Below are 22057 nucleotides of genomic sequence, written 5' to 3' on the forward strand. Positions count from 1 at the left end.
CTGCACCATCATCGTGGGGAGGGAGGCGATGGTTGTGAACGTTTCATTGTACACCCTTTCGCACCACCCACTCTCGCAGCCACCCAAATGCGACTTTCCAAACTTTCTCGCCCAACAACAGGCCGGTGCTGTATGGCGCGGCCCAGTGTGCAACTGCAAGTCATAAAATAATGCCGTATTTCTGTGTCTGTGTGTTTGCTATCTGAAAATTCGGGTATGCAGTGTAAAATAGATAGCAGAAGACAGGGGGGGTGTGTGTGCGTTGGACTGTACGACGAAAGGCACGTATTTGAAAATCATTTCTCAAAGTTCATGCGCCCAGCGTTTAGACGGCGTTATCGGAAAACTAGGTCCCCAAAATCGGACGCCAGCAAACCGGAACGGCCCGCTTCCGACACGTGTTAAGTGTGGTGGAACATAAAACGCACCCCCAGTAGCAACATTCTCAGCCTCGTGTCGTTTGATTTTTGGCCGACATTTGTAATGCCGTTTCTTAATGTTATCTTAATGCCCTCGCCTATACCCTCCAGGGAGCGGACGAAAGGAACCCACAATCTTAATGTGTGTGATGACTTTTGCAGATAAGCAAGTGGGGTTATGGTTAACAATGTGATAAAATATGCTAAACCAATGATAGTACGGCAAATGTTTTCACCTCCGTTTGTGCGAATTGACCGATATGATTATTAATGCTCCTCATCACACTTTGATGAAACGGGTCGTTCACAATCGGTTTGAAAGCTTTAGTTTTTGATAGGAAAATGGGTGGAAATTTGGCGATGAAAGTTCACATTTCCTATCCGGCACAGATGAACCGGCGACCGGCTTTTTGGGAGGAGAAAATGAGCTTGGAAGCTAAATGACACGGGGCTTTGCACAAATGTACCACCGTGTACCGGTGTTCCCACAGTGCCGATACAATTAAACTCGGCCGGATGCGTGGTGGCGCTTGATTCGATTTAACGAACTCATTATCAATGCTTATCGGTGGGGAAAAACACGGCCATTCGAGCAGATTTTGTGGTGCGCACTGTGTGTCTCGATCACTTAGCGTATTCACACAGCCAGTCGGCTTTTTGCTGTTTGCGGCGGTTCATTTTCCATTTTCAAATCGGTGCCTTTGGCGCCGATTACGGGGAGATAAATGAGTTCCGTCCAGATGTGGCATTGTCGGCAGATTTGTTTGTTTTTTTTTTGTTCGTTTTCTTGTTTTGGTTTGTGGTTCTTGCTAATGCGTACGCGGGATGGTATGCCAAGTGGACGTTAAAGCATTGCCCCACGAGGGGAAGTTTTGTTTCTTCTCCCAATATTGTCTTTGCCACAGTTTGATTGGATTTTCGATTTTCGATTAGGCGAGGGGTATTATCGGTTTTGGATTATTGATCGACCTTCCGCTTGCTGTACATTTTCGCTAGCCGTTTTAAGCGTGGAAAGCTTTACTGTCAACCACAATTTTAACGATTTATTTGGAGACAACGACATAACTTCAGTGCAAATATTAAACATTCAACGTGATAACTCAATTAATATCACAACACTGCCAACGCAAGCCTCTTGCCGCACTAAAAACCCACGATCATAAATACTTAGAGCCTCTAAAGATGAAGATTAAAAGATACTTCTCAATTTTGCTTGAGTGTCGGGAGCGATTTTTTTTAAGCCCCGCTCCATAAAACGATGAAAATAAAAAAGACATGCAAAGTAAGCACCACGAAACGGAAGTGAAGACGTGTGCGGTTTGGCTCTGCCGAGGGCGATGGCAAGTGTGGGGGGTGGGCGGGATCGGGAAGAGTCGTCGTTTCTTGTTGCTGTTCTTCTTCGCCCTCGAAACTATACGCCATAATGACTAGCCGGACTTGTGCAGAGAGCGGGCCAGAGAATCGCCTACCAAAAGCAGGATGATCGGAAAAACAGATGGAAGCAATGAATGGTGTCGGTACGGTTGGCCGGAATGCTCTCACACGCCCTACTGTTGGCGCTCTCTCTCTAACGCAAAAAATTCGAACCCGCAAGACGCAAAGTGCAACGGGAAGCGCATGGACGGCGTTAGACGAGAGCGACAACTTGCCAGAGAGAAGCGAGAGAATGACCGAATTGTCGTCAGTGTGACTCGAGAAGAGAAAGCATCCCCCCAAAGACCCTACACCACGGTGGCGAGAGCAGGGAACCGTGTTGTACGCAACCATGGCGCTTCCAGCAGCAAACACCGACACATACACAACCGGTAGCGCACGAAAATCGAATCGAGGCATGCGCGATCGTGTGTACGTCCCCGAGCACCGAATTCTCCACCACCGTCACCGGCCTCTGGCCGCCCCGGTCCGGCGGTCCGTTGGCTGAGGGCTCTCTTCGTTTCGTCTGTTTTGCAGGCCTGCCGCTCGGCTTTTCCGCTACCGGACGGTTTTCTTCCGCTCGCATGACACACGAAATGTGTGTGCGAGCGGCGCACGAGCCGGAGAAACCCCGAAAGGCGAAGCCGATACCAACCAGCAGCCAGATGTGGCCTGTCGTCAGTCGTGCCTGTCATACTGAATTCGTTTTCGCAGCAGCGCGCAGGTGACTTGGCTGTGTCCAGCAAACGCCGGTCGAATATAAAAGTGATCTCTCCAACACGGGGCAAACGGCAAAGATTCAGACAGAATGGTAAACGCAAATATATTACACGCCAAAAAGATGACGACATAAAAACACAAAAGCAAGTGGAAAACTATCGGCCGAGAAAAACGAAACGGCGAAACGAACAGTTGCTATCAGTTACAAATCCAGTGCGCTGCAAGCAAACCATCCAAAGTGCGAACCCCGTTTGACCCGAGAAGAACAGAGAGCAGAGTTAAGGATAATCGCAAAATATCTTGAAAAGTCCTATCCAAAGTCCTGACGACACGGACAAGTCCGGAAAATTGACCCCAAAGAAAAAAGACCTCACCGCAATTCCACTTCCCCAGCACATACTAGTCCGCAGCAGGGGAAAAACTGCTCATGTGTGTTAAGTGTGCGTGTGTTTTTGTGTGAGTGTGTGTCTTGGGACGTCGTTTTCCACCATCAGAGGACATAGAAAGGCTCGTCAGAGAGTGAGCAAAAGAGAGAGAAAGCTACACCGAGAGCGATAAAGAGTGGAATAGGAAAGACTTTTCATGTACAATAAGTAGTATTACATACATCAGAGTAAGGCAAGCAACTGTTACGTCTCCAACATTCGTTCGACAGCCACAGTCAGAACCAGATTGTACATCTTGCGCTAAGGCAAACCCCTGTGAAACAACCGACGCAATCGAAGAAGCTATCAGCCGTGATATCTGGTAAAAAAAAGTGATTAAACCGAAGAACACAAGCAAGCAAAACCATTTGCTAGACATTCCCACAGCTTTCACCCTCGGTAGTGAGGGGTGGTAACAGGCGTCAAACAGGAACGAATGAAGAGAGAAATTAGGATAATTTAAATACAACTGCTTCATAACTAGAACCCTACAGCTAAGCTAGAGACAGTAGTGTGAATGTGAGCCCGTGAAATAACTGTTCGTTTAGAGATAAAGCTGCAGAAAAAAAGCTCGAAGAAAAGTAGTGCCGCGAGCAAATTGACACATCTTTGAGGCATTGCCAGGATCGATCAAGAAGGTAGCTTCGTGTTTGTGTCATCATCCGTGCTTTCCAATTCGTGCGTTTGTGTGGTTGTGATAAGGCCATAGAAAACTTTCCAGTGTAGACGAGAAAATTTTGCGCTCTCTCCCGTTTTTCCGATCGAGAGAGTAAGCTTCACAGAGCGTGAGAGCGAGAGAAGGTTCAGACAAAGAGAGTGAGTTGATAGTTTGGTGGAATCACCCCGAAAGGATTTCCCTTTCGACGCCGGAACGAAAGCGACACGAGGGGTAACGGACGCACGGTGTGGTGGTTCGTGTTTCCACGATTCTGGAACAAGGCTAGTGGACTCGACTCGGTGTCACTGTGTTAGTCGTGAGCGATAAAGTGCATAGACAGGACACGCAGTTACGGGTGTGTTCCTTTTTCGAAAAAAGAGCAAAGAAATATCCGACCATCACTGATCTACTGCTACTGCTGCCTGGCAAGCATCTTCATCATCAAGAAGTGTCCTGTGTGTGTGTCCTTCTCGAGCGAAGCAAAACAACGGCTGCGCTCCAACCATTCGCTATCACTGTTCTCAGTGGACAAAGACTCGCAAGAACACGGTCGGTCGGTGGAGAAAGTAAAGCACACAGCATTTTCTAGAGCTTACTGCGTATTTCGCATACTTTGTCTCGCCCCATTGCCACGGAGAGTGACTGACCCGTTATCCTGAAAGTGACCTATTGCGAGAAGCTGCGCAAAAAGCGTCCACCCTTTCGTGTACCGTGCACAACAAGCAGCTGCCATCTTTGCTGGTGTAGGACGTTATTCTATTTCTGCCAGTGAGCTTTGAGTGAACAAATCGAACGCCAGGAAGGACGGGCCAGCATGGATCAGGACCAGGATCTGGTGGCACCGATGGAGGTGAACGGGGCCGATGAGCAGCAGGGCGGCAGCATCGACATCGGGGCAGGGTCCGATGGGCCACCGAGCATTATCGGTGTCGGTCCGCCGAGCCCACTTACCGGGTGCTATCTGTTGATTGTCATCGGTGAGCCACACTCGCAGGACCATAAGGATATCATTCTCCAACGGCTTATCAAAGGTAGGTGGCTGCGATGGCTGTGCCATTTTGATTGCTTTCCGAAAAGATGATGTAAACGAACGGGAGGGAGCGAACCGTCGGAACTGTTTGTTTATGACAGCCGCTTACGTCATACAGTTGCGACTTACAGCGCAGGTGGAAAAAAAGGAAATTCGAACGGATAAGGGAGATGCCGTCGCCCCACTCGTCTTATTAGCGATTGCAGGTCGTAAACCGGAAGGGGAGATACCGAAACGATAATCCGCCGGGCTGTCACTGACGCTGACCGGAAAAACGTGCCGTGTCTGCGGCGATCGCTGGCAATTAATTACATCATCCCTAGCGCTTCATGCTTCTCCTTGTTCGGGCTTGTCGGCGGCCACCCATCAAGGGCATAGGCGGCTCAGGCGGCACTACCCACCCACCATAAAGCCATTCGTTAGGCCTAGACGACGACGGGACAGCCTTCTATTATGCCGATTGCTTTGTCGGTCGGAATGGACCATCCATTTACGTGCCCTTAGAGTGCAACTTCTTGCCCTCCCTTTATACCGGCCTCGTCCAATGGACCCAAGTCAGGATATCATGACGATAAAAGCGTAGGCAAATATTAGCTGATGCCGGGTGTCTGGAAATGGCCGGTATTTGGGTACAGCAAAATGAAAAAAAAACCTTCCAGAAACGAAAGTCTAATGAAATTATCCGTCAGAACCCAACCCCTTGGATGGTGGCAGTATGGGTTTTCCTTGTGTGAGTGTGGGGAAGAAATCAGAAACGCTAATAATGTTCCGGAGTCCACGAGTGACGGAGGGGTTTGTTTGAAGAACTCTACCAGCCGACGAATAAGCCATTTGCTCAGGAGAAAAACAAACACTATTTCAGGGGAGTGGACAAGTCTTCCCCGGTCGCCAGGACAAGAAAAGCCCATTGTTATGCAAGGTTGCGTATAAATTTGTAATTTATTTGTCTTTATGACACTTTTTGGTTTGCTGTGCGCCATGCCGAATTACGCTAACAATAGCGTGTTAAGCGCAAATAAAGTAACAATATTGTGCCAAACGCTTTTCGACACCTTCTGTCGTCCCACAACCGGGGAATTGGGGATTTATGGAGAAGTTTTGAAAGAATTCAGCCAATCCCACGGAGAAAGCACACACATGGGGACAAACGATATCAATCAAATGGGAAAATTTTACACCACCAACATGATTTATGATAGCTTGGGCTTGGGCTTTGGGAGGACCGGCTTTTCATTTCGTTGCTACCATTGAATTTCGGCGTCTCATGTTGGCTGCGCCACCATTAAACATCTGACAAGTAAATATTATCCTGCTATTCACAGACCCACCATTCCCCCCCAAACAGTAAAGCACTCATTGAGCAAACAGAGCTTTTGGGAAGGATTAGGCAGAGTGTGTTAAGCGCTAAGTGAAACGAGTCGTGTCTCGTTTCGCAACATAAAGAGGGCCAGAGAATATGCCAGCATGCCAGGGCAACCAACGATGGGACGGTGGAATGCCACGGATCTTTGAAATCATCGTGCGAATGATAGCAGGTTTGGGCCCGTCTGCGTGCCTATGGTAGTGGTTGTTTCTATGAAAAGGCATTTACGTCATTTTGGTTGCTGTAAGGAGGAGAAAATATAAATTTCCATTTCACTTCACTCGGGGCGATAAGGTAGCAGCACATCAACAAGCACGTTAAACGGTAGCTTTAATCGGGTGCCGTGCTCATCCGTTCCCTTTCGCTTCCGGTGAAAAGCTGCCGCCACGCTGGAAGTGTTAACATGGAAATGGACGTCATTAGGATCAATGGACGGCAGCGTTCCCCTTTTCTCACCTTGCGGAAGGTGGGGAATGGGGTTCCGGCAGATGGGGAGGGTGGGTTTTTAAAACGAGTATAATATTTTCCACCCAGTTTTTGCTAGCCGAGCCCGAGAGGCCTTTCTTTGCCGAATGCCATTGTGGTTGTCAGACACCACACAATGCGGGAATGGTTCTGAAGCGTACAAATTGTGAGGTGTTGCTAGTCGTTATTTACCACTCAAAGAGCGCTGCACACAAAAAAGCTGACCGCAAGATGGCGCCGCAGCAGCGGTTGGAAGCGGACGCGGCGTTGGGTTTCGTCCTTTGCATTCATTCGGGACCAGGCTTCCGAGCAGGAAGCGAGAAGAGCGCTCATAGTAATCAATTCTATGTAGTTCCCTTGTGTTGCGTTACTTTTTTTACGTATACGTCTTCACAGGAGGACCTTCTTCAACACACTTTACACCCCCAGAAAGACGCAAGACGAGCGATAGAAAACACAGGCATCCGGTGTGTAATTTCAGCCCTGTTTCTTATACGCCGACGGAAGGCCGTTTCCGAACGTATCGAGTCGTCATGAATGTCCTTTAAGCACAACGAGCAAACGAGACTCCCCATTGAAAGTGTTTCATCTTCTGCTTGGGCTGAGTTTCTTATGCGAGCAAGCATTCGTTTTTTTTTTTATACTTTGCTATTGCTGTTGCCTTCTTTGAGGTTCCCGGTGCTACTTTGTATTCCACCGGGGTGGTTTTGTTATTTCCGACGACAAAACGAGTGTGCTCTCGAGCGCCGGGGATTTGATGGGAGCGCCACAGTGCGAGAAGAGCTAGTAATCCCCAAAGCACATGCCCGACACTACCACCACACCGACCCGGTTCCACTGTTCAATGGCCGTGCGCTGTGCTCTTGTGTCTTGTGTCTGTCTCGAGGTCGTACAAAAGACGTGTGAGCCCGGTCCCATCAAAATCAGAAACTTATAATAGCCCGACCCGAATGGTCGATAGCCTCTCGCATTTTCCCACGAAACAAGGCCCACACACACGCACACACACACGTACGACCGAACGGATTTTCCCCCAAGCCCCGGTGGAAAATGTCGAATCGATAAGCGGCGTGTATCCTGTGGCGCGGTTCTATTTTCGACCGAAGCAATCGCAGGCCCACCACGTATCGGTCGATTATACGCATTGCTGTTTTCGTGTCACAATCCAAGCTAATAACAACACCGCTGTACCGTATGCCGCTGGAGAGCGCCGCCGTGTACGCCAGAGCCGGTGCAATCGTGCCGTGGATGCGTTTTGCGTGTGACATGCAAACCAGTTGGTACAAAAAAAAACAGAAGCTTTGTACGACGGCCAAAAGCAGGCCAATCGAAATGATGGAGTGAAAGAGATCAAAAGAGCATGAGCGAAGAGAAGAGCGAAAGGAAGGTAATTTATGAATTGCACTGTTTGGACCGGAAATGCTTATCGCTGGCCTTTGAAAACTGGCAAACCCTTCTCTAAGCCTTTAGGCTCTTGGCGGGTAGCAAACTTTCGAGCGCGCCGCTAAAGTTCACAACTCCGAAATCCCGTCCCCAGTGAAAGGGTTATTTCGTAAACGTGAAAGCACACAATAAAACGGGGAGGTTTATTCTTTGTGTGTGTATGTATGCTGGTGCTGGGTCCCTTGCCTATTGTTCTGCAAATTCTGCAGATCCTTTCATGGTGTTTGATTTACATCGCCAGCAATCGTAAAACTGTTTTAAACATTTTATTCTCCCTTTTGCGCTCTCTTCCACGCGGTTGTGTTCGGTGGTTACTGGCCTGAATAGCGCCGAAAGTGGAATGTTTGTTGAACATGAAAACAGACATTAGTGTGGTGCTTATCCATCTCGTGGCCCCGATCCGAGCGCAGAAGCAAAGGGAATTCATTCTGCACCGTGTTTGCTCAGTTTTTCGATGTGAAAAACGAACCGTGAAATATGTTTCCTACTTTCGTCGAAATTGCGTCATCGTTTCGGTAATGAGATTGTATCTCATGTGGGTATATATGTGTGTGAGTGTGGAGCTTTTCGAGCACAGCGACGTGGGTGCTCCGAAGCAGTGCCGGGAGGAGACGGGCACCGGGAGACCCATTTTACAGAAGCGACACATTGCCCACGAGACATCGTTTGATGTCGCTTGAAGGATGCTAACGGCCTCGTAATTGAATGTTCTTTACAAACCGTCTACATCCACCACGGCCAAGTGCCTATGTTGCTCATTAAGTGCAATCACTTGCCAGCCAGACTAAGTGGAACCGAAATCTGTCCCTCGGAAAGGCACAAAAACTGCCGTTCGGCTTGAAGTAGCGAAAAAAGGCGAGTCTAGTGGTTCGAGAAAAAAAGGTAGCTGTAGCTGTAGCGCATTTTTTTACGACTACCGGCACCACTTTATGCTCTTAAGCTATTTTGGTTTTTCTTTTCAATATGCCCTCGAGGTGGTTCACAAATGCCCGCGACCTAGTGGTGAAATTTCGGACCGGCCGTGCTACCCGTGAAAGGATACGCTGCCCGTCTGGCTACGATCCAAGTTGCGAATCGGTTCTGCAACTTTGGCGAAAGATTCTAGAGCAAACACTCGCTGCCTCGATCCTGTGCTCGTGCTGTGCGCCACACCGGACCGCCCTCGGCCAAATCGAATGCGGGCAGAAGCTTGTGCGCAAACGCATCCCAATGCTGTTTTCCGGCATTCTTTTTTGCACCCACCGTGCCACCGTGCTGGCTCGGCCCGGTTCCGGGCCATAGCGGGTGCGAGTGTCTTCAGCTTTACCTGTGTACTTCTTCGAGCTTTTGCCGGCTTTTCCTGGGTGACTTTCGAGCTTTACCGAACGGAACTTCCTCGACAAACATCAAGTTTGAAAAGAATTAAAACCAACCAAACAAGGTTGAGGATTAAAAGTTGCCATCCGGCAAAAAGAGGGAGAAAAAAAGGCACCATCACACTGAAGATTGCTTGTTTCCAAATATTATTGCAAGAAAAAATATCGGAAGACCCACTTCCAGCGTTAGGTTTGAGAATAATGTTGAGAGTATAATCATAAAACGATCAAACGCTGAATTAGACATGCAATCAGTCGCTGAAGCCGGCTGGAAGGCTCGACCAGCTGGCACCAACGGAACCAAAGCAAGTCGCGATAAATGCTTTGGGCCTCATTTTTTACCACGATTCCAGAACGGATAAAACGGATGTCGGCTGCGCTTGGGGTGGGAGGTTCCACCCAGCAGGAAAGGTTCGTTAGGGCACGCCACACAGCTCCGATGAGGTGAAACTGGAAAATTGGACTTCATATCTCGAGGAAAGCAGTACGCGCACCCATTATAGCTCGTTTTGTGTGCGAGGTAACAAACATTCCAGCACGGCACGTGTAAGTACATGCGGGCTACGCGGTAGGTAGCCTACCATTCGCCGGTAGTCCTGCCAACCACCCATTATACGGCGGGAGCACTATATTACACACCAACGAAAAGGAGGAAAAAATGGTTCCTAGTGTTCATTTAAAATTCATGACAGCCTCACGGGCCCGGTAAGCCAGGCAGTTCTCGTGCTTTTTGTCCGACTTCGAAAAAAGCCACTCTCCATGAGTAAAGTTATATTTAAAAGCACACATACACACACACATAAAGAACACACTTTATGTCGAGCTTTTTAAGTAGGGTAGCCCGCTTGTACAATGGCTGTATAGCGTGCCGGAATAATTACAGGGTCCCGAAACTTGTTTCCTTTTCGATACATCACAAACACACACTCACACCCAGGGAGCTCTGGAGCTCGTTGCGACCTAAAGACAGCGATTGCGGACATGGCACACGATTTTGGGGATATTTTTGAACTGTTCTATACAACCTGTACAGTTTGTTTCATCAATTATGCTGACGTGGATGGTAACGAGAAGCCGGGACAAGGTGTCAGATGATGAGGGTTTGGAGGATCGATTTCCCGGGGATGATAAAATGTAAAAATGGACCTATAATTTGATTTGTGAAAAAGTTTCTCTCCAACGGTCGCCGGCAACAACCGCACCAGCGCGTCGATGAGAGTGACTACTGGATGCAGGTTTGGGAATGAAATTTTCATACCTAACGAGCTTTACGCTTCTGTGGAAGCTTTTATGAATAATTTTAAGCAGCCCGCTGCTGGGGCATTCGGCCGCACTTCCCATGATTGAACGGGAATGAGGTCATAATTTATGAGCAATCGCTTAGGCATTTAAATACACAATGACGTGAGTAAATTAAGCTGCATTGGCACTGCAGCGGAGCGATTGCTTTGACATGCACCACCTGCAATCGTTGGGATAATGATTTTCCATGGTTCCTGCTTTAAACCGTGGCCAATTTTTTTGTATTGTTCAGTAACATCCTTTTCGTTAAACGCGATCACCTTCCAGTGGGAAACATTCCTTCCAATGAATTGAAACTATTCCGACATTTTCAATTGGAATTTGGAGCAAATCCATTCCTCGGAAATGTTTCACCATCGTTTGGCGATCTGTAACGAAACCATTTCCTAGCCAACAATCCTCTGAGCTAGCTACATTTTGCAGATTCATTGCATAGCGAACGTTGGTCCCCTCAAACCCCGGCAGGCAGACATAACCGTCTGTGCGACCGTGTTCCAGCAGACATAAATAATAAACATCCTTGCAGGTTGTTCCGGCGGAAGGGTGCAATGTCGGGCGCAAAACAAAAAATAGCCCCAAAAACCAAAACTCACCCCAAAAAAGCTGGGACGCACCGAAAAGGCCCTTGCAAAAAGGGGTCGCCGAAAAAGGGCCATCTAGACATTGGATATCGATTTCCTTTGGGTTCGATGTTATTTGGTTGTCCAAAAGTGGAAGAAAAACATCAGGGCGGTGGTGGTGGTGGTGGTGGTGCTTTCCTTCTTCAACCCAATTCGAATGCTAGGGCAACGAGGAACCACTGAGCACCGTTTCATGTTTCGGGTGGGGTTTCGGCCTGTCACGTTGTCTGCGTCATGGACGGTTGTTTGGAACTCAAGAAGACATGTTATCCGAAAGTGCCCAAGGAAACATGTAACTCGGGTTATTTTCGCTTGTAAGCTTGTATTTTGGACCAACTTCAGCCTTTGCCGCCTTTGTCTCGAGGTCAGAGCGGCATGCCAAACAGGTGGGGTAATTGTTTTCCAATACGATGGAAAGGCACGATGTGCCGGTAGAAGATCATAATTGATGAGTTCCGAAATCTTATTCCAATGTCTTTTCGTCGAATGATTTTGTTTAGTTTTTTTGTGTGTTAAAAATAAATCTACGAAACAAATCACATCAATTCAGAAAAGGCCGTGGAATCAGTTTCTTATAGAGACATATTGCGGGTGGCTCAAATTTGCATTTGCCATTCCCCAGAGAACTCTGCCTTGTGCTGTTCGCTATGCGGGATAAATTATGTCATCAGCGGTTGTTTACGGAGTTCCAACAGAATGTGGTTGCGTCACGGCTCTATCTGACTACTGCCTGGCGGCTGCTGACGATTTTCATCACTCTTTTGGCACACTGAGTTTATGTTTTATTATTTCCATTATCCTTCGCCGTATTCCGCAACAAGGCAACGAGAGCAAAAACGTTGAACCAGCTTTCTAAAAAGTCCCATGATTCTACCAGCACGCTACGCAGTGTTTCGCTCTAGATGCCGGGTTATTGACGAAGGCACAACACAGACCGTTCTCGGAGCGCTCCATCTTTCGGTACCGATGATTTTGCGGTAAAATTGTAATTAGAATCTGCACAACCTACCGTCACGCACAAAACCACACCAACCACCGAGCGCCGAACAGGGTGTGCTTGTGTCTGTTTTTAACATCGCAAAAGGTTCTAATCTCGAACAGCGAATCTGCGGCCCGCATCAAACCACACACCGTCATAATGGGTGGCGAACCCGACCATTCTACTGATTGAAATAACTAAACTTAACATAGATGCAAAGATGACATTTAATGATCTTATTCCAGTGGGGGACAGAGGGTCACAATCACGTTCAACTCTTTCCCAGAGAATTCAAAATCACTTTAAAACAAATTCGTTGGCAACTCAACGACGGCAGGCACCAACGCAATAGTGGCAACGCTGGATTTGACCTGCGCATATATTACGCAACGTTTAAAAAAAACCCAACCCTATCCAGCCCTGCACAAACAGTCCGACGGTAGCGCTTTCCTTGCGCCCGTGACATTGATGGGGTACGTTTGGAGTTAAATCAAAACAAACACACCCAGAAGGAAACAATGTGACCGTACCGAAGGGCGAAAGTGCTACGACGAGGCGCGCGCGTTACGATTTGCGTCACGCCACTAGTCTGTCGGGTTCACTACTCGACACTCTCTGTGTATTTTCCCCCTTTTCAAGACGCCTGTCGGAGCACTTTTTGTCACTTGTGACTGAGTGAGAGGGGGAGTTGGAGGGAGAGGGTGTCGGGGAACGAAAATAGAAGGATGGGGAATTGCATTAAAGTTCATAAATTTCGACTCAACTATTGATAAAACTACAGTATCACTCTGCTACGTTGGCTGTACGGTCGCAGAGGAAAAGGCGACCCTTCTCCCTTGGAGATGTGTACGTGTTTTTCGACCCAACGCCACACGCAACCTCTGACGGTGATCGATTTATTTATTAGTGACTTGCGTAAAAACTTATTCCATTTCTGCGGGCTTTTTCACACAATGTCTCAAGTCGGAATGAAGGAAAATAACGAATTACTTTTTATAAGGCATGCAAATAAGTAAAAATATTAGAATGCAGTTTTGTGTTGGAGAACAGATTCAAATTCTCTATCGAATTGATTTTAAATTGCCCTTAAACATGCACAATCTCAACAGCTGTTGGTCAGCTAACGACGTTACGGCAGACCTGCCGGTCATCGTACGTAATTATGCCAATAACGTTTCCACCAACGAAAACCAAGCTGCAAGGAGATGTAACCAATTCTAGGCTGCTAGTAGCAGTTCAATAACCCTGCCCAAGAAAGCCGATATCGAATTGGCAAGCTTTTCGCTCTCCGTCTCATTGCAAATGCCCTCTTGACTTCGGAAAGGTCGAAGCCGACACATGCAGAGATTATGTGTCGGGGGGCTTGACATTCGTTATTGAATTCGACGCCATAGGCGATTTTCGGTTTTGCGGCAATCGGTGCCAGTCGGTGGAGCATTTCTGTGTGTGAATGTGTGCGTCCTATATTTCGTCAAACGATACGAAATGGAGAAAATTTGATGGATGGCAGAAGCACCACCGTTTGGAGCGTTACGCAGCCGCTTTACGTAATTGAGTCTGGCGGATTCGTTTCGATCCTTTTATTTGGTATGCTTTCCCTCCCTAGATGGGATATTGATTACCCGATTGGTGCTGGGTGTTACGATCCGTACCAAGGAAAAGATTGCTGGAAGCTGGCAGCTACATTCTCTTTTGACATTTTTAAGAAAATAAATAATCGTACACAAAAGGGCCCAATAAATGGACGAAAATGGAGGCATTCACCATTGCCGAAAATATGTGTCCGTCCGAACAAAAGCATTCTCCTCGCGGTAGAACAGATTCCAAGGATCGTGAGGGCCCTTTTCCCCATCGAACAACACCCAAAGCATTCATATTTCCTACCGTTTAGCAATTCGATCCAGCCGCCCGTGTGCGCCACAATGTCTGGAAATGAAAAATACGTTCCGTAAACACGCCAGCCCACGGGTCGATTTGTGGTTGAGTTGAAAGGCAAAAACTCGTAATCCTGAGGTAAATGAAATAAGCCCTTCCTCGGGCTGTTTCTGTTCTGGGGGGAAGGTACGGCACAGTACGCGCAGTAGCAGATAGGCGATAAGCGGAAGGGGCCACGAGGAAGAGGTTTCGCATTCGTGCTTCTTATTGCTAATCTAATTAACGGGAAGAACAATGAGCTTTCATTGGCTCGGCTCAGCGGCTTCATCATACGCGCATGGCTCGGAGGTTATAGCATACGCACGAAGGAATCTCGAATTTCCAGCTACGGAAAAGGCGAACGGAACACACTACCGCCAGCACCAACACCACAGTGCGTAGTGTTGGCAGCATGCGTTTCCACTTGAGGCAGGATTTAGAACCTTGTGCTGCCGTTATATCAACCATCAGCTTGTTTGCGCGCAGTCCCGGTGGGTGGCACTGTGGGTAGGGGGTATCCTGCAGGAGGCCGGCACGTTTATGGTCGCGGGTTTTCAATTGGTTCGCCTCACAACTGGCGAACCCTTTTTTTAGTCCCACGGATCAGCGGGTGGCTGATTGTGCAATCGCTGGTACTGATGAAAGGAACGGTTTGGGGTTAAAATTTATCCTCTTTCACAGTTGACTGATTTCCCAGACGATCGACCGACGTCTTGGGTGGACCTTTTGAAGACGGTTCTGCTGCTTCTTGTAGGACTTCATAATTGTTTGCGCACGGTTATGATTCACCCGTTGAATGAACGATAATCGTGCAAGGTGCTTACAGATATAATTGAAATATCGTGGAAGCAATTAACTTCGGCTTAAGCGGAATCCATACATGTTGTCCTACAGAAATGCTCATAAACAACGATATATATATGATAGCCCCAAAACTTGTTTGCAGTTTTCATGATACAGAAGCCATATTGAATTACTTTCATTTGAAAAACACATGCTGCGTCCCAAATGATGCACACACATCCATTTTGTTGCGTGAAAGGTTATTATTTTCCTATTTACCAAACAACCACAGTGCATCGCAGTGGTTCGAAACAATTAAATTTACATCAGGCGTACTGTCACCAAGCACCAATGCTGCAATACGCCCACACAACAGTTTACCGCTTACGTAAAGGCAGAGCGAACCCTCCCAATCGAATGAAAATAAGCAAGAACTTTGTTAATTGTCAAAAACCGCGCTGTATTCAATCCTTCACCCCCTTCAAACAGGCATAAATCATCCATAAATCAATGATTGCGTGACCGGAAACCAAACCGGAGTCCTTGGCAGGACAGGAAAGAACCGTACAGCGTTCCCTCTTTTGGTGCGACCCCAAATTTTGCCCATAACCTTATTTCACAATAAACTGGGGTAGCTCAGCAATGAATGAGTCATTTTTAATTATTTTAAGGTTTCTGGTTTACGCACATAGACACACCGATGAAACTGTGGGCGGGCAAACAGGGTACGGTACCCCGTTGTGCGGCAGTTTAAAATTTATTCCCAGCACTTGGGGACAGTTTTGAAGCCGACTCGCCTTCTCCCTTTTCTCGCTAGTATGATTAAGGGCTCCCAAGAAACACTCAATAAACGTCGCATGTCGTACATTTACTAGAATTAAATATATCTCCTCACTCTCACGCGGCTACCCCAAAGAAAAGCCGTATCCTGACGAACGATGCAGAAAAAAAAACACCCACAGTGCTGGTCAGACGATGGTTGTGACATACGCCATGATTAATTTCCGGATATGATGCCGCCAAAGCGAAACACACTCCACGTACGACGGAGCGCTGTGAGCATCCTTCGAAGCTTCGTCCAACGGTCGTTTCGGTGCGGACGCTTATCGCCGGGCCATGCGACTGCAAAAGGCAGCTACGATGATAAACGGTTGCAGCGTCACTGCACCGAGCCGTTGTGTTATGCTATAAAATGGAGCAGAAAATACCCGTTCCGAGCAAGGTGGAATGCTAATCATGATAACGTACGGTATGGCCATCATTTTAACCATCAAGCGGACGAAGACCTTTGAGCGAGCTGTTAGAGTGACGGACAAGACGCCGAGAACAGGAAACAGCAGCTTGAACGTGGGATGGAACGTCACACAGCATAGCAGTAGCGAGTGGCTGCATTACAGGGTTTTCAATGATATTATTGACGTGTTCAGCGAGTTGTTGATTCGTTCGGGCATATAATTGACACTTTCAGCGAGATATTGAATTGTTCGGAAGCAGGCGTTGACAAGTTCGGCGATACTATAGAGCTGTCACTTTCGTACCCCTTGGACTGCAAGTTGGATCATTCTCATCAGAAGGTAAACAAACGGTTTTCGTAAAAATATGTTTGTTTCAACTAATTTATGCATTAAACAGCTTGGAGAATGATTATTAGCTACTTTTAGGACTTTTAAGAATGAAAAATTGAACCCTACGGCACAGTGTGTAAACAAAACAAATGACAGCACTACAGAATCGCTGAACATGTCAACGCCTACTTCCGAACAATTCTATATCTCGCTGAAAGAGTCTATTATATGCCTGAACGAATCTACAACTCGCTGAACAAGTCTATATAATCCTCGAAAACCCTGTATCTCTTCGACTGGTACATAAAAGGCAATTGAGTGTGGTCAGGGTGCGATGAGCGTGATGGTAAAATCCAGGAAAACCTGGAACATTCCCCAAAACGCTAACGACATACGAATGGACGAGCATGATTGTAATATGAGCTTTTGGAAGGAACATGATTGGTCTAGAAAATTTTTTGCACCCATCAAGAAAGCTAACGACAGCCACATTTCAACTGAACATGTGCCGTAATTACTGAGCAACCATGCTCAATGCGTATATTTTTTACTCAGTTTTATCAGTGCAGTAATATTTCACTCGCACTACAAACCGCCGTCTTCTGCGGGTAAATCACCGCTGTGGTCAGAGCTACTTCGAGCTTATCGGCAAAATACTTCACTTGCTAGTGCAATCTCCTTCCACGAATAATCGTGTTCAGTGCAGCTGATTCTTCACCTTCTCAGCTTCGACATGTCATTCATAAGAGCCATTAAATGCTCGTTCGATCACGTCTCAAGTGTTCGTTTTCTTATTTCTTACTGCACAATAAGAGAAACAAAGCGTCGCATGGGCGAATCACCTCGCGCAAAAGACATGGGGAATTCATCGCACGGCTGTGTGCGTTCTTACATTTATCATGGTATGGCTTTACGTCATGCAAGTGATGTCATTCGTATGACCTTCGAGTTGGGTGGGGAAGCGCTGGGGTTTAGCGCTTTCCCCTGCCCACTAGTGGCCACGGGTGGATGGAATCGGATTATCGCTCCAAAACGCACCACTGTCTCCCAGAGCGACCATAAGAATAGAAAGTGCTAGAAGGGGTCGTGGCTGTAGAACGATAATGACACGTCCGATTAGCGTGATTTGAGTATCTATACGAACAAAACAATGTCTCTCTTTCTCTTTGCCAGCTATCTATCTTTCTCTCTCAATTTCCCTCGCTCTCAAAAAAGCTTTTGTTTAACGTGTCAGGCGCGATGGCACAATTTCAATATCAAATGGCTCATTCGCCAAAAGACGAACCTAACCTTGATGCCCGTAGCATTTTGGAGCTGGATATTAAAAGAAAACTTAATCCAACAATAAAAAACACTAATTAATTACTCAGGGTGTTGTTGAGAGCACCATTTCCAAACACGTAGCACCAGTAGCTTACCCCGTGGGTAGATGCTACGTGACAAAATGAAACCGGTTACAGGGAACAAACAATTTGAGCTTGATTCCCGGGGCCGGAAAACGAACCATGCCTCTAGGTAACATCATTCTCTAGCCACTCTCATTAATTATGCTTCACGAAATGAGATTACTTGCGAAAATTGAAGCCAACCAAAACCAATCTGCAATAACAAGAAGCAGCGCCAAGATCTGCGCTTAACTCAGGTGAAATGACGTTTATTCGTGATGGACAGAATAATTAATGTCATTGATTACAGTCACGGTGAGTGGCAGTTGGATGGATAGGAACGGTACTTTAAAGCACCGCACAGCACATCGACGGGAAGTATTTGTCATCTAATAATCAAGCCTATTTGACTGGCGCCTAACGAATCTTAAATTAGGCGATGAAAGCTGCAACGAAGAGTTAAAACTAATAAACACTGATTTATTCGTAAGAATCGATCGACCCAAAATACACATGATATAAACTACAATGACGTCGACGGAAGTCGGCAAAACAAAGCTACAAGAAACACCGTTACTGCGGTACACCAAACGCGTGGCTGCGGCACGAACGCCGCTGACGCCGTTTTGTACATGGAAAAGGAGAACCCGGCGCCTTTGTCCACCTTTGCCGGCAGCAGTGTGTTGAACCCGTTGCAAAAGTCTCGATCATTACACGTGCTGCAGCCGACCACCTTAACCGACTTCCAGTCGGTTAGCTCACACATTCCAGCGGACTGTACGGTGCAGCTTTTGACCGTTCCGGATCGGTTTCCGTGCGCGTTCGTAAGCCGCAGCTCAAAACACGCAAACTCGCCGAGGTTGGGCAGCTCGGAGAACTGCGTCAAATTCACCAGCCGCTGCAGATTGCCGTGCACTTGGTTGACACGCTCCAGGTTGCACTCGACCAGCTCCTCGTGCGATCCGCACGTGTCCCAGCCGCAATGATGACACCTTAGTGCACTAGCGCCTACAAATCGAGATGAAGTCTTGCAATTACCACGAAACGAAACGCTATCGAAACGATCCACACACAAAGCACTACAAACCATTCGTTTGCAAATCCAACACAGCTGCCAAGGTGGCCAGTGTTAGCGAAACTTTCCACAAAAATGTACCACTAACGAACGCCATCTTACACTTGCTGGGGAAAACTGCGATGCACGACTGACCAGCGGCACGCTACACAATTCGGGATGCCGTCAAGCTTATTTTCCAACAGAAGAAAGAGCTCAAACACTACGTGCCCTTGGCGAGATAAAATAGCTTCTGGGCGACGGTCGCGGGGCCGGTAGCCGCAACAATCTGCTTATGCAAGCAAACTTTGTAAACATTTTTTCTGCACCGTGCCGTTTGCTGGCAGACGATGGCCACCCCGATCAAATATGGATTCGCGATCGTGTGAAGCTTTTGTAAAGCAGCAACATTGTGTGGCCGTTGCACAAACACATAGCTTCAGCCAGCACCAAAATATTTTGGAGTAACACTTAAAAGCCAAATAGAAAAGTTGTGAATGAGTTTTGAATGGGCAACGTTTTCAAAACATCGCACCAAGAGAAAAAACATTTATATGAAAAAGCAAAAATTAATTATTTTTTGACAACACTGGGAAGGTTTCTTACTATTTTCAGAATCGCACATACATCGCTTTAAAAACAACGGATTCTTTACTAAATTATTAATTCTCTGTTTTTCCTCTTTTCTCCCATACGTAGGCTTCCTGTCATGGGATGTCGTCGATTGCCATGTCGACTTGGAGGACGAGCTGCATACAATCACGTTGCAGGCATTGGAGGGAGAGGAAGGCAAGCATGGTAAGTGTAGATCGCCCATAAACGAGCATATCCAACTACGTAAAACGCTTCTTCGCAACATATCAACTTTAATCTTTTAATCCGACCGTTACTGTGTCCTTCTTTTAACATCGGGCTATTTTTAATACAACCGCATTGAACATTCAACTCCACGGGAGCTGCTTTTAAGCGGGCCTACCGGTTCTTTCGCCAACGGTAGGGGAAAGCTCGGCAAGGTCAAATGTAAATTAAAAGGTTCTGTCGAAGGCAATATAATTCATTACCTGCAATGCCACAGCAACAACAGCTGCGTTTCAAGGGCGGCCCAGTAGCCGAGCACATTTTTACGAGGAAAAGCTATAGCTACACAACACACAGCTCAACAGAATTTGAGAAAGCCTGGTGAGGCCATTTATGGTAATGAGTAATGAGCGCGTTTGATAAAGAATTCTTCTCGCAACAGCGGGTAAGAGTTCTTCACGGTGGAAAACTTTCTGCAAGATATTAATTTTCATTGCCTCCGCTAACAACACCAATCAAGTGTTATGAACGGTGTTCTTCAAATATAAGACTGTGAAAACAACTATTGTTTAACATGCGAACTCCATCAAGTACCAAATCAAAGAAACATCTTTTGCACATTAAAATACACAACAAATTACTTTATCACGTTGCTAACAAAACTTAAGCTTAGCCTCCAGGAGCTTCCATGATCCACCACAACCCGTGCTTCTTGTCCTTCAAAGAAAACCATATTTTTCCATCAAACACAATCTCCTAAGGGTTGCGAATACGTACAGATAAACGGTGTTATCACATAGCTGCGGTCTATCAACACTTGTTTGTGCTTATGCTTCGGACAAAAAACAAAAAACCGCCATCGCTCAAGACTTAGCTGCTGTTTTGCAGAAGATTTCACAGAAGATGCTGGATTTTTCTCGTTGACCTTTTAAGACGCACAGGAAGGTCAAGCACCATAGCTTGCCGGGTGTACATTTTTTATGAAGGGCTCTCTTGAGCCGGCACGTCCAGAATGAGATAAGTTTATCTCCCGTTCATTTTGTAGGGTCGAATCAAATTTTGCGCTACCTTGCGAGTTGTTGAAGGATTTTTTTATTATCTTCGAGAAGGTAACACGGAATACGACCTTAAAAAGGTCGAATTGGATACTTTTTAGACACGAAATGGCGCACAACACCATCGTACCAATTCGTTAGTTATCGCTGTTTGCTGAGTGCTTGATTGTGATCGTAAAACGCACATATTGTTCTAATGATACAAAAGTCATTAATAATTAAAGCGAATCAACATAGTGATTGTGTTCTGCGTGATGGTTCATCATTGACGAACTTCATTCTATATTATAATTGAAAACGACCACCAACACAATATCCAATAAGTAACAATTCAGTTGCAGCCAAGGGATTAAACCATTTTTTGTTGCTACGTAACATGCGATTTAGCCTGGTAATCCTGGCTAATCCACTTTCCGCAGCTTCCACTCTCGGGCCACAAAGCCAACCCTGACTGCTGCGGTAAGAAATCAGCGTTAGTTAAAAATCGATGACATGTGCACTAAAAATAGAGCGTAAATCGTGCAGGTGCATTGTAAAGCGTCAGCAAATGGTGCAACACCATTGCGCCCACCCGGATCATCACCACGCTCTCTGCTCAACTTTTGCCTTTTTTGTGCCGATTTCAGGGAGGGTGCGGGCTGGCAGGGCGAGTCGATGGTGCTCGTCCAGATTCAGAAGAAATGCAATTTAGTCCGTCCTCGCACACAGGCACCGGGCTATGAAAAACGATACGAAATTGACAGCTTCGAGCCCGTTGCTCGGCGACGCGATGGAAGAATCGATCGATCGGAATTCATCCCCCGACCCACAACGCTTCGATTGTCCACAACGCGGAATGTGATTGGTCGCGTCCATGCATGAGCATGACAATTCTAGATTACAACTTGGATTGCTTTCGAACGGGTTTTATGCATTCCGAATTGACAATTGCTTGTTTTTGGTGGAAACGAACGAATTCGTTTTGTTTGTGTTTTGTTGATTGGAAATTGGGGCTGCTGTTTACAAATCGTACAAACTGCGGTACCAAGATGAGTTCGCTGCGATAGACGGCACTGAATTTATGTGCAAGAGCATGTTATCTTTGTGTCATTTTTCCTACAAAAGAACTCCGCTTTTCTCAGAATCTTTGGTGCTGCAAAATTGCACCCCAGTGATGTATGGTAAAGAACTCGCTAGTACCAGGTAATATTTTTGCATTGAATTAGACCCACCGAAGCATACCTACCATGCATACATGTTAACGAAGGCAAGGCACCTCAACTTTCTGCGACTAAATGGTACCTGTGCCTTTTGTTTGTGCCCTCACACGAG

The 22057-nt window shown here is 46.7% G+C and overlaps 2 protein-coding genes across 2 annotated transcripts in view; one reads left to right on the forward strand and one right to left on the reverse strand.

Annotated features, from left to right (window-relative positions):
* The first annotated feature begins 2456 nt into the window (after window positions 1-2456).
* Window positions 2457-22057, forward strand: part of LOC120948516 (microtubule-associated protein futsch) — a 44109-nt gene continuing 24508 nt past the window's right edge. Inside the window, exons 1-2 of the mRNA XM_049606786.1 lie at window positions 2457-4666; window positions 19593-19691. Of these exons, the coding sequence (XP_049462743.1) occupies window positions 4450-4666; window positions 19593-19691 (316 nt within the window). The 5' untranslated portion in view covers window positions 2457-4449. The remainder of the gene's footprint in view (window positions 4667-19592; window positions 19692-22057) is intronic.
* On the reverse strand, window positions 18299-19518 carry LOC120948519 (uncharacterized). The gene is made up of 2 exons (XM_040364938.2): window positions 18927-19518; window positions 18299-18847 (listed from the first exon to the last, which is right to left on the reverse strand). Exons 1-2 carry the CDS (start codon window positions 19009-19011, stop codon window positions 18363-18365), a joined length of 570 nt encoding a protein of 189 aa, XP_040220872.1. The 5' UTR covers window positions 19012-19518; the 3' UTR covers window positions 18299-18362.

This window comes from Anopheles coluzzii, chromosome 2 (genome assembly GCF_943734685.1).
Source record: "Anopheles coluzzii chromosome 2, AcolN3, whole genome shotgun sequence".
Lineage (NCBI taxonomy): Eukaryota > Metazoa > Arthropoda > Insecta > Diptera > Culicidae > Anopheles > Anopheles coluzzii.